The 13,158-nt window shown below is 39.4% G+C and overlaps 1 protein-coding gene across 3 annotated transcripts in view; it reads left to right on the plus strand.

The window, feature by feature from the left end:
* The window catches only part of LOC129700363 (spectrin beta chain, non-erythrocytic 1-like), a 199,973-nt gene that overhangs the window by 150,008 nt on the left and 36,807 nt on the right, over positions 1–13,158 (plus strand). For all 3 annotated transcript variants that reach the window (XM_055640786.1, XM_055640785.1, XM_055640787.1), the window contains 4 exons: positions 1,810–1,894; positions 4,281–4,477; positions 6,791–6,912; positions 9,816–9,894. In XM_055640786.1, coding sequence (XP_055496761.1) covers positions 1,810–1,894; positions 4,281–4,477; positions 6,791–6,912; positions 9,816–9,894 — 483 coding nt within the window. The remainder of the gene's footprint in view (positions 1–1,809; positions 1,895–4,280; positions 4,478–6,790; positions 6,913–9,815; positions 9,895–13,158) is intronic.

Genomic DNA, 13,158 nt, shown 5'->3' on the forward strand with positions numbered 1-13,158 from the left:
TTTACTGCTGAACAGAAAAGAAAGTTATTGCATGCAGAAGACATACAGGTGCTAGATGTAAGCTAACACATGGTAAACTTTTGCAGTTTGTGTTTGTGGTGAGTGCATCATCTGCGTTCACTGTTAGTAAATGACTGACTGTGGTCTATGGTAAAATATGCAGTGAGTGTGAAGGCTACAGTATGCCACTTTTTAACATAGAGGCTGATTTGTGCTATAGGATGGACTTTCAATTTGCCCTGATCCAAATGCACTGTAAGTGAAATGTCCTTAATATCTAACAGCTAACCTCTTGGATTATTCTGTTTATCACCACATTGAAAAAATAATTTTAATTATATATTAAATCAAGATAACTCAAAATAGTATTTTGCATGGAAAACCATTTTCTAACATCCAAATAATTCAGCAAATTTCTCATTTGCTGCCATGCTGCTAAAATACTGCAGAGCATAGAACATGGAGCAGTACAGCACAGAAACAGGCTCATTCTCCCACAATATCAATTTGTTAAACTAATTAAATTTTTAAACGTTTTAAACTAATCCCATCTTAGTTTAGTTTAGAGGTATAGCTTGGAAGCAGGCCCTTCGGCCCACCGAGTCTGCGCCGACCAGCGATCACCACTACACTAGTTCTATCCTACACACTGGGGATAATTTACAGAAGCCAATGAACCTACAAACATGTACATCTTTGCAATTTGGGAGGAAACCGTAGCACCCAGAAAAAACTCATACAGTCACAGGGGAGAACGTGCAAACTCCATACAGACAGCACCAAACCCGGTTCTCTGGCGCTGTAAGGCAGCAACTTTACTGCTGGGCCACTGTGCTGCCCCAAATCCCTGCAAATGGTTGTTATCTCTCCATCCCTTATCTGTTCATGTGTCTTATCTTAATTGTTATATTTCTAGTGCCTCATTGTTGTGGTATCAATCCATAATCTTTAAAGCAATATGTGGTATATTAGAGTTTAATGATAAGAAATGCATGTAATGTACCTGAAGTGGACATGTGTCAGTAAAGCGACTAGGTGGATAATGCTGGTCAAAACATTTACTTTGTGAACAGCGTCTAATTTCATTGCCCCCCTTCAAGCTAAATAAAGTTCATTAAAACTTGTTTCTGTCATAAGGTTTCAAGGCTTATTTCACATCTGCATGTTTATAAAAGTGCATTGACATTATTTATCTGTGATATACAAGAAACTGCAGATGTTGGTTTATTTAAAAAAACACTATGTGCTGGAGTAGCTGAGCGGGTCAGGCAGCATCTCTGGAGAAGATGGATAAGTGACGTTTCGGGTGGGGACACTTCGTCTGAAGAAGGGTCCCCCACCTGAAATATCACCTATCCATCTTCTCCAGAGATGCTGCCTGACCTGCTCAGCTACTCCAGCACTTTGTACCATTTTTTCTGTAAACCAACATCTGCTTTTCCATGTATCTTACAGACAAAGTAATGTCCATGTATTTTTTATAAACTAGCAGATGTGAAATAAGCCAAGCTTATTTAAAAAAAAAAGTAACCTCAGCTGCTCCAGCACTACTTTACTATTTAATACTACTAAACAAAAATTCTTTACTTTTCTGTGTATAGATTATAAATGTCATGCTTGAGTGTTTTCTACTGCAAGGTGTCAGACTTAAAGTTCCAGGTCTCATCAAGAAGCCTGATTATATCATAGTCTTGCATGCATCTTGCACCCACTTTCGTCTCACAGCATAATCTTACCTTCAAAATTCATTTTATAAAATCAGATGTCAAAATGTGCACTGACGTATACAAAACTAATTTTTTTCCTTAGATCAAAGAGAAGTTGATACAACTTACAGAGAACAGAAAATTGATGATGGATAAGTGGGATGAACGTTGGTACTGGTTACGCCTCTGTAAGTGAAACATTGTTCTCATGTCAGTCCTCCTTTGCCACTTCAATGCAATGAGAGATCATTTCACTGTTGAGTGTGTGCTGTCCTTTGGATGCAATGCTAGAGCTTGTCTGCTCTCTCAGGTGGATGTGGTGGGATATTGGACACTATTTTGAAAAGCAGCAAAGGAGTTCTCTCTGAGTTACAGCCAATACTAATCTCCAGCTATCACTGAAGCTGAATATCTAGAGTCTATCAAGAAATTCCAATGTCATTGAAATTTCAACAGGCTTACTCATTCCTTATCAACTGCTATATTTCACTGCATAACAACTGGGATTACACATCCAAAGTGCTTAATTTCTTTCTTTTTTTTAAGTGCTTAAGTAATTTAATTGAATTTCACATTTATACCCACAGTGGAAGTTCTCATGTCATCCATGAGTGTTATATCGTTTCCTGTCAAATGTTGGAACCAAAGATATTATGAAAAATTGAGGCCGATTTGTTTCATCGCTTCATAATTTGATGCATGCACTTTTCCCAAATGGCACTAAACACTAGGTTGAATTACCAGTAGTTGCGTGAAAGAACAATTTTAATACCAAAAGACTAATGTGGACAGGCCACATACCCTCTTTTTGAAACTACCCAGACAATCTATGCAATTTAAATCTATTAGCATTTGGGAAAACATGGTTGAGGCGGAATATTTTCCTGTAGCATTTTAAACTCTCTGTCACCACCTAGTGTGCTATCACATAATCTTGAACTAAAAGAAAGCTTCAGTTATACTACTCAGGAATTTGAAACTGCCTACACCTTGCAATGGCACAAGATGATCAGTTCAAAAATGACTACCACATGTAATTGAGGTTACAATAATGATTGGTAGTGCTGTTGAGGAAAATGTTCCATCTTTTTTTCAATCCAATTCAAGCAACTTGTTCCTTGTTCAACTTAATTTTGCTGTGAGCATTTATAGAGCACAAGGTTGTTAGGCTTAATCTTGAAACTCGATCCAGAATTGGAGATAAAAATAATCTATGTATTTTTATATGTGATTCAAAAGGTTAAAATATTTTGTATTCTGAAGCACTTCAACATTGAAATCAAGTAAATATACACAATCTAATGAGGTAGGTTCAGTGAAATGCTTTGTTTTGGATAGAACCTGGTAGAATTAGGTGGCAGACCTCACCTGGGCAGTACACAAGTGTTGCCATTTTGTGGCATGATGATTGTAGGAACCTCGTCTCACAGAGGTTGGTGAATTTCTAGCATTCTCCATTTGAGGCTTGTGAAGGGTAGATAAATGAGAGTACTTAAAGAGGATACCAGACACACTTTTGAATGATCAGGGAATTGAGAATGTTGGGGAACTAATACAGAAATGTTGAGACCTGGAGCAGATCAGTCATGATCACGTTGAATGGCAGAGTTGGCTTGAGGGCCACATGAGCCACACCTCAGACTGAAGAAGGGTCTCGACCTGAAACAATACCTACTCCTTCTCTCCGGAGTTGCTGCCTCACCCGCTGAGTTACTCCAGCATTTTGTGTCTAGCCACTCCTCAGATTTCCTTCTGCTCTTATGCTCCTGTCCTAGCATCTCTGCATGATTATCAATATTCCACTGTCGGAACAAGTTATATGTGCATACCTGTAAATACCACAAAATAAATAACAGATGGGAAAAAGAAATGGATAAATCAATTAAGGCCCTGTTTAGCTGTGTAAATTGGATGGCTGCTGAGCCAACCATGAGATGGCTGCTTTACAACTATGAGAGAACAAATGGAAGACATGATAAATCCATCAAATAATCTTCTGTTCAATTAGAAGAGTAAATTACTTAAAACGACCCAAACGTTATAATGGATCAGAGCACAGTTTTTCCAAAATGTATTTAATTTGAATTTGTTTTGAATTTTAGTTGAGTCTGTACCTGATTTTGTTTTTATCACAACCCTAACCCACCCAAAGAGTTTTTTTCACAAGTAAATACAGGTATACCCAGTCCTGGTTAATGGCTGTTACATTAATTTATAGTTTGCCCAGCTTGCTACTGCTTATTTGTTGTTATATTCCTTTGATGGTGAGCATTGCTGACATGGCCACAATTTCTTCCCCATTCCCAGTTGACCCTTGAACTGAGTGGCTTGCTTGGCTATTGTGGAAGGTAGTTCAGGGTCAATCACATTGTTATGGGTCTGGAGTCGCATACAGGCCAGACCAGGTAAGGACTGGAGATTTGGCTTCCAGAATACTACTGTAGTAATGTAACGATTAATGGCTTGTTACTCTGTGTTCATGATCAAAATGAATATTCACAAAATCATAATTTAAGTTTTTTTACCTATATTAACTGATTAAAATTTCAAATCATGTTGGTCTTTTGTTTTTAGTGCTGGAAGTATGTCAGTTTGCAAGGGATGCTTCAGTTGCTGAAGCGTGGCTGATTTCTCAGGAGTCCTATCTCAGCAGCCGTGATCTGGGCAATAATGTGGGTGAGACTGAAAAACTGATCAAGAGACATGAGGCATTTGAAAAATCAACAGCTACATGGGACGAAAGGTTTGAGGCACTGGAAAGACTCACCACTGTAAGTGAAAACCTAGTGAGGCATTCAGCTTCATTCAAATAAACATATCTAATTTTGGCAGTCCATTACTATTATGCTGCACACTTCATTGGCAGTCCATTTTGATGAAGGAGTAGTGATTTTGGAAATTATATCTCACAGCAGTGAGAGCACTGTGATCCAGTACAGGTCCATCACCCATTTTCCAGCAACTGATCGCCCGGCACTTCCTTTAATCCAGCCAAAATTATGAGGGCCGAAACCCTTCTTCAGACTGATGGGGGGTGGGGGGGAGAAGGAAGGAGTGGAAGGAGAAGGTTTTCCTTCCTTCCCCCCCCCCCCCCACCCCCCATCAGTCTGAAGAAGGGTTTCGCCCAAAACGTCGCCTATTTCCTTCGCTCCATAGATGCTGCTGCACCCGCTGAGTTTCTCCAGCAATTTTGTGTACCTTCGATCTTCCAGCATCTGCAGTTCCTTCTTGAACAAAAATTATGAGGGCATTGTGTGTGCCGCACATTTTCAAGGTGTGTGCCTCTGCCCTGAAAGAGTTACTTCTTTGTTAATTGTTAATTCTTTAGTTACGTTCCTTGCAGTCAATGGTGCTTTAGAGACACGGGAGGGGTATAATTAGTGGGTCAGAGGTGTATTGTTGAATTATTATTATGACCTCTGTTGGCGTGACCTCAAGATGAATAATTCATCAAGGCTCTGCAACCAAGTGTGCTGGAAAGTTGATGGTGTACCTGTATTTGGATTTAAATGTCACACTACATCTTTGTGAATTTTCATACAGCTATCATACAAGTTTGAGTTTAAAAAAACAGTTGCAATTCACTTTATCTTTGCCCTTTCAAAACACTTGCTGACTTCAACCACCGTGATCACTTTAGAAAGGTGTTGCGTGTGAGTGCATGCGTGAGTGTGTATACTGCATTTGGCTGCTAGAGTTTGGAGGAGGAGTGCATTTACTTTGACCACACATGCAGTCATGGAAATATTTAGTCTTGCTCTCAAATCCTAGATGACTCATTCTTGGCATTGATTTCCTTGGCCAGCTCCTGATAGTGCTGCTTTATCCAAGCTATGGGAGACCTCCTTGAATCCCTGAAACAGATACTACCCCCTGTGCTCATGTAATTGTGTCCTCTTGATCATCCCCAAGTTTAACTACTCCAACTTTAGTAGCTTTGCATTATAACTTCCAGGATAATGGCTTGAGAATTCCCTCCCCAACAAAATGCACACCTCACCACGTTTCTTTCTCTTTTAAAACACTCTCGATATTTAACTCATTCCCCAAACTGCCCTCAGATGTGGCTCACAGTCAAACTACGTGTCACAACAGTGCCTTGGGATGTTCTGCTATTTTTAAAAAGTTGTATAAATGCTTCACTTGCCAACTAAGTGTAGCTCTTGATAATAAACACAGGACAATGACGTTGCTTAACAATCATACTTTGTTGTTAATCACGATTTTTCAAACAAGTCAAAGATTCACAACACAGTTTTAAACAAGACTTGTTAACTATTTAGTTACACTGCTCTACAGTTAGTTGCACAGATTCCAAAACTCGCTACTTGTATTTGGATATTAACTGCTCCAGATGAACTTGGTTGGGGCTCAATGCAGTGATTTTTTTTTCTCTGAGTACATAACTTAGGGTCTTCTGCAATGGTCATTCACCAGAATTGTTTCTCCTGATCATCCTCTGAGGCAGCCTTTTATCCATCTCTTTGCGTGCCTTCCAGTCATTGGTTTTGTTTTATAGCTAATTCTGTGGCTATTACATTATTTTCTCTAAATGGACTTGTTTCCTTTAATTCCTTTTGGCTTAATCACCTCGTCTGCATCTATCAGAGTTTAAGCTTATTCAATTTACCAGACTGTCCCTGATGTACTGCATCCTGAAATATTCTTAACAGCATTCTTCAGTGTTCAGGGATGGTGATGTTCTCAGCTGAGAAAGCTGTCTCAGCTCTGCTCCCTTGACAATATGAACCGATTGTCCAAATGTCAGTATGACAACACTTGACTCAGTCCCACGTCTTGCTTCAGCCTTCCTTGTTTCCAGTTCTTTTTTTTTAATTTCTCTCTCACCTGTCTATTCGTGTTTGTTGGGGCGAAACATCTGAGCTAAGGGGACATCCAAAGGAATGAATATCCCATTTAAATAGTGCATATGTGGCCAGTTTTTCCTGTCCAATAATTGAATGAAAATATTTTTTTATCAAAGAAATTCCTCCAATACTGTTTGGTTTTTTTTAATGATTAATCATTTGTTATTTGTCAGCGTGTTTAATATGATATACACCTATGCTGTTTCTATCTTGTAGTTGGAGTTACTGGAGATTCAGAAACAACAAGAAGCTTTCAAGCGGAGCAAGGAAGCACAAGTAGTGCCGGAGGAACAAGTCGATCATGAGCAAAGAACACCTGTTCCAACTCGTGAGGAGAAGTAAGTGTTGATACTCTGGGTCAGTTTTGTAGTTGCACCAGAGCCAGGCTTTCTCAGAAGTTGGGGTCAAGGAGTGTAGAGTGAGGTTTAAATATGAAAAGTTTTTGTGATAAATTCTGTTAAGGCTGACATTTGCAGACAAGATCTTGATCTGGTCTTTCCTCCTCATGTCAAAAGTGGGTCAACATTAGGTTATTGACCATTAGCAGCTGTAAACCCACCTCAATTTCCTGAATGGTATAACTTGTATATAGCGTCTTACTGTAGTAACATCCTTTGCAGAGGGACCTTATAATGTGGTGTACAGTGGCATTGTTGCTGCTTCCCTAGAAAGCAAAAGATTATTGTTGAAACCGGTAGAAACTGCTTAATTAAAAATGACCTAAAAATCAAAGATCCTATAGCAAGCAACATAGATCAGTCGATGAAAAAGACGTAGTACGGTCATGGGCAGATTCAGTTATCGACCCTAATTCCATAGCCGGCTTCTGTCTGCACACCAAAGATCCCATAGGATACTACTGCGAAGACGGAAGCCGGTTACGGAAACATCCTCGTAAAAATAAAAGTTATTTGGGAAAAATCTTCTCCTCGTTTTCAGAATTATAATTTATTAACACAAACTGTTCCCCCACAACACTGAGTTGGGTCGGGTCGGGTTACGGAAAAGCATGACAAAAGGGCCACGTTCCGTTCCGTTGCGTACTACATGTCAGCCCATTGCATTTAGAAAGAGTGAACTATCTTGCTCCGCTATAAGATCTTTGCTAGAAATGGTCTTTATTCTGTTGCACCCTGAATAAAGGGCCTGTCCCACTTGGGCGTCATTTGTGCGTCACACAGGTGGCACGCGAGGATTCTGAGAATCCCAAAATCCTGGGGCGCTGCACGCTACCGCGCGTCACTGCACACACCACCACGTCTCACCACGTAAATGCACGCCATGCACGCATAATGCACACCATGCGCGTCTTGTGTCATGACGCGTAAATGATGTCGCGTAAATGACGCGCAAATAACGCCTAAGTGGGACAGGCCCTTAACATTAATCAATTTTCTGTGTTGTGACACTAAGAAAACAGAGTAATACAATTGCATTTGTAGACATATCAATCAATCCCCCCCCCCCCCCCTCCATCTGGCTTCATCATCACATCTTAACTCAGTTCATGTTTCTTCCCTTCACTACTCACACTTTGAATTCAATGAATTTTGTAAATTCATCATCAAAACACAGCAATAGATGTAAGGAAAAGGTTGATTGTTAAACACTAATTAAAATGATGTTTGGGAAATTTTAAACCTGAAAACATCCTTTGACAGAAATGTTCCATGGACAGATGATAGATGGATGGTTGATTATATGTGAGAAAAAGGGTGGGGTAGGACAAAGCCTAGCAAATAATGGGTGGATACAGATGTTGGGGATTTGTTTGGTAAGCAGGTGACAAAGGCTTGAGATGAAAAGGAAAGAAAATTGTGCCAAATAAGGATAGGAGGGGTAAAATGTAAAGTCAGAAAGATGAGATATGGGTGGAAGGGACTGAGAAGAAGAGAAAGAGAAGGGATAAACGGGAAATGGGGGACTGAGGTTGGCAGATGAGCGTATAAAGGTGGGGGAAAGGAACTGGGTGACACGGGATGGTTTGGAGATGGTGGGGAAATGGGCACACCGAAGTGGGGGTGGGGGCACGAGAAAGATCAAGGGAGGTAGAAGAAGTTATTACTTGAGGTTGAATAATTCAGCATTCATACCATTGAGTTGTTAGCTACCCAAGAGGAATATGAGGTTCTGTTCCTCCAGTTTACATCTGGCCTTGCTCTGGCTGTGGTGGAGGCCCAGGACAGAAAGGTCTTATGGAAATTGGAAGGGTAGTTAAAATAGTTAGCAATCTGAAGATCCAACAGCCCTTGGTGGACATAGCGAAACATTCGTCTAATCTACATATGGTCTCATTGATATGAGAAGGGGGCAGTTCACATCAGTCTTCGATAAACACCATTAGAGTTGATGAGGCTTAATTAAATGAACGCTGATCACATCAGCACATGAAGGAGTTCACCCTTTAGCCCTTGCAGGTGCTGATGACACCAGACTGGGAGCCGAGAAAAACAGTTTTCCAAAGGTGTGTAGGAAAGAACTGCAGTTGCTGGTTTAAATCAAAGGTAGACGCAAAATGCTGGAGTAACTCAGCGGGTCAGGCAGCATCTCTGGACCCTTCAAGGCACTCGACCCGAAACGTCACCTATTCCTTCTCTCCAGAGATGCTGCCTGACCAACTGAGTTACTCCAGCAATTTGTGTCTACCTTCAGTTTTCAAAAGGCTTCTCTTGTAAAGTTAATTGAGAGTTTATGATGCAACTAATGAGCGTTCAATTCAGTGGACATCAATAGTGAACATTAATAAATTACTGTCCAAATTAAAATATTTAATTCAGTAGATATTTGGATAATTCTTTGGCTCTTTTCGTATAGTGTCAATTTTAATTGAGATTTTTGGCCAACTTTAGTAAATAATACTTATTTTGATAGCTATATAATTAAAAAAGTGAATCTGAACTGCACGCAAACACAATTTATTCAACATCAATCTTTCCGTAGCACTGGGATTTCGTTATTTGGGAACTCCTTTCTGCAATATGATAAAAAAAATCATGGCTATACAGTAGACTTGTCAAGCACTGAATGGGCACTTTGTGTCAATGTCGACCTTTTTGCCCATCTACATTAATCCTATTTGTCTCCATTATAACTGTATCCTGAAGTCTGAGCAATTCTACTGTATTGAGATGGCAAAAACCTTATAAATTAATTTTATTTATTTTTTTTGCAGAGTAGAAGCACAAAATATTCAAAGGTGCCAGAGCAATGTTGATTGATAGTGCTTTCTCCTTTCCCTTAGGGAACAGAAAGAAGGGTGGAAGGTTGAAGACCAGGAAGCAACGGAAATAACTCCCCATGTAACAGAAGAGCCATCACTGGTCAGTTATCAATCTAAATTCTGTCATAGTTCCCGTCGTTTCAAGTCAACTGAAAATGCCAATCAGCGCCCTCTCTGAATCCGATTCCTCTTGTTTTGGTGGTTTGTCTCTTTTATAATCATACACCCATATTTTCTTCAGCTATAGGAGTGCTTAACAAAGAAGATGACCATGCATAGAGAAAAGTAAGGAGGCAAAAGAAATAGGAATTGGTATCTGTATTGAACACAAATGTAGGCAGAACAGGGATTTGTCTTGGATGGTGGCAAAAGCCAATGGCATTGTATTAGCTGCCCATTATGTTCAGTTTCATTGGCCTCCCTGATATCTAGTTTCATTGCTACTTGCTTTGATCCGCCAGCCAAGGTGAATTGCAACCTTGGATATAGCATTGACATTATAAGTGATGAACATTGAAGATTACCTACCCCCCCCTAAAAACTTCTGTAAAATGCATTATGTGGGAGTGCAACCTGGGGAAGCTTTAGCCTGTTTCATACAGCCCCCTCTTCTGAAAATGTACATGAGAATTTCCTAGTTGTTATAAAATGTAGGGTTGGTTTCACATTGTGCCCATGATGGATTTAGATCTTTGTTGCACTGTGTAGGTTTTCACATTTTTAAATTAATGTCCATTATTCATCTTTTCACTTACAACTCTTGAAGGGAGATGGCCTCTCTCTAAATGTCTGCTAATCAACTCAGTTTTAACCAGAGTTCAGGAATATGGGAGAAGGCCCCACTGTAAATCACTTATTTTACCAGGAAGCTCATCTACTGCCAACCCTTGTTCACATAAGCTATTGTATGTGTGTTGTCACAGGCATCACCCCTACGCCCTACCTGTTTGGCCTGCAATACAATTTACCTCCACCCATTGTGCTAAGAGATTTTCTTTAAGCCATGGCTCAGCTTGCAGGAAGTATAAAGCAAATTATGTTTAAAAAATGTTAAAAGACCAGAAACAGAAAAAAAGTTGAAGCTCTTTTAAAAACATTTTAAGTGTTCTAAACTCTTTTATTCACCTTTAAACAACTTTAACCATATATAATAACAACACATATTGATTTGAAGTTCATTCCCTGTTCCTTTGACTTAAATAAAATGAATTTGTAGAAATGGAATAGAATAACTTGCCAATACAACGAAAATTGATCAAAAACCCGTCAACAACTTTTTAGTTATATTTTCGTAATTCTGTTTTTAACCAGTTAGCCCAATAAGAATTCTGCAATGCTTATCACTTTTTTAAATCCCAAATGTGGCTGTGTCTGCAATTTGGATATCAAATTTTGAGATTTGTTAATGGTAGTGGGTGACTAATTTACCTGTATAGAGGCAAACAGTCGGTTAAAGTTGCAGTATTCATTTTTCAGATTTTGGATGCAACAAAAGATGTTTCCAGAGCCTTTTAATATTTTTATGTTTATTTTCATTCATAAGCTTGAAATATCTAAGAATGATGGTGGAGATCTGCCAAGATATTACTCAAAATTGGGCCAAATACATGAGATTACTGTCTAGATGTATATTGGACTTTGATCAATGGGGCGAGGGAGCAAGGTTTCTTTTGGTTGCTGTGTGTTAGTGACAATGCGAATGCAGCATGAAAATGTCACTCTTATCATTTTTTTTGTCATTTCTGTGTCAGAATAAATCAACCTATTCAGTTTACACTCTCACTGAATCAGAGCAGCCAGAGGAAAATTCCACCACCACTCTTAGTTTGCTATGTTAAAAAATGTCATTGATTAAGGGGAGGGGGAAGTGATACTGCAGCTTCAAACGTTACTTAAGTCCAATAAGTATTTTGTCTCTCTGTAAAACTTGTCTTTTACGCGATATATCTGTTAACACAATCGATTGCAAGAGATTACGGGAGGTTGTCCCATTCCAAAACCAATGTAGACCAATGCAGATGAAATGATTTTCACAGTACACTGAAGTAGTTTATTGGATCAATAGGTACAAATAGATATGTGACATAATTATGCTAAGCGAAGGTTACTCAAAATCTTTTGTGCACCAGGATTGAAATGTCTTCATACTTGGTGAGAAGATTTATGGTAGCAACCAAAGTTCCTCTTGAATCAGTACCCTTTGGTTTCCTGCTCTCAGTCTGCCTTGCTTTGTCTTGCATAACAGTCTCCGGTCGTGGGATGGCTTTTGCTCCAGATTAACCAAGTAACATTATCTTTGCTGGCTCTGCTTGTAGTTTTATGAAAACAGAACAGAATAATGAAGAGTTTAGACAAGGTTACAAGTGATGGCTTTACCTGACACTCCTTGTTTGCTCATTTCACTCAGTCATAGTACAGGAGATATTGGAACAAGAATACTGCAGTTATTTGGGGAAAACAATAATTGTCAAGGTGTTATTTAAATTCATTGTCCTTTTACTTCAATTAGTAATCAGGTGCAGACCGCTTTTATGTTCCTCAGTAGGTCACAGCTAATTGCGGATGGCATCTTGATGCAATTTTGTAGTTTGCTTTAAAGATTTCCAGAGATACATCTCATTCATCAATGCATTCTTTTGAATATATAAGATCTATAATTCTGGTATGAGAGATCAGCAGTCTGTCACTAATTCGGAGAGTATTCAACTCTTCCCGAGTTCAGATGGCACTGCACTGGGCTACAGGATCATTGTATCTCTCGGGGGATGGGGCATATGATGGAATGAGGTGGAGGAAGTGTGCATGCTCTTTGGTATTCTCTTTTTTGAAATAGATAAACTAACTTTCAACAGAAGATGCATGGTACAAAATAAGTGCAGAAACAATATTGATGGTTCAGTAATGGAAATGTGCTTGTTTTCCAAAACGTTAATGGGTTTTAGATTTTGCAGGAGTCTTCTGCATAACTCAGCAGAACAGTTCCCTGGACCCTGTTTTCAAACAAAAGCTACCATGGTTATTTATATCTGTTTCTCTCAAAGAAATTCAGTACAGAAATATCTATAATTTCACATACTGTCTGGCTTGGCAAAATAAATAACTTAAGTAAAAAGCCCTTTAAATACATAACAATTAAAGGAGTACACAAAAAAAAGCTGGAGAAACTCCTTTAAATGGAGCGAAGGAAATAGGTTTTTTCGGGCCGAAACCCTTCATCAGATGGTCTAAAGGTGCGGGTCGGTGTGGGCGGGGACAAGAAAGGGAAAAGGAGGAAGAGCCCGAAGGCTGGGGGATGGGAGGAGACAGCAGGGGGGCTGAGGAAGGGGAGGAGACAGCAAGGACTAACAAAATTGGGAGAATTCGA

Source organism: Leucoraja erinacea, chromosome 9, assembly GCF_028641065.1.
Source record: "Leucoraja erinacea ecotype New England chromosome 9, Leri_hhj_1, whole genome shotgun sequence".
Taxonomy (NCBI): Eukaryota; Metazoa; Chordata; class Chondrichthyes; order Rajiformes; family Rajidae; genus Leucoraja; species Leucoraja erinaceus.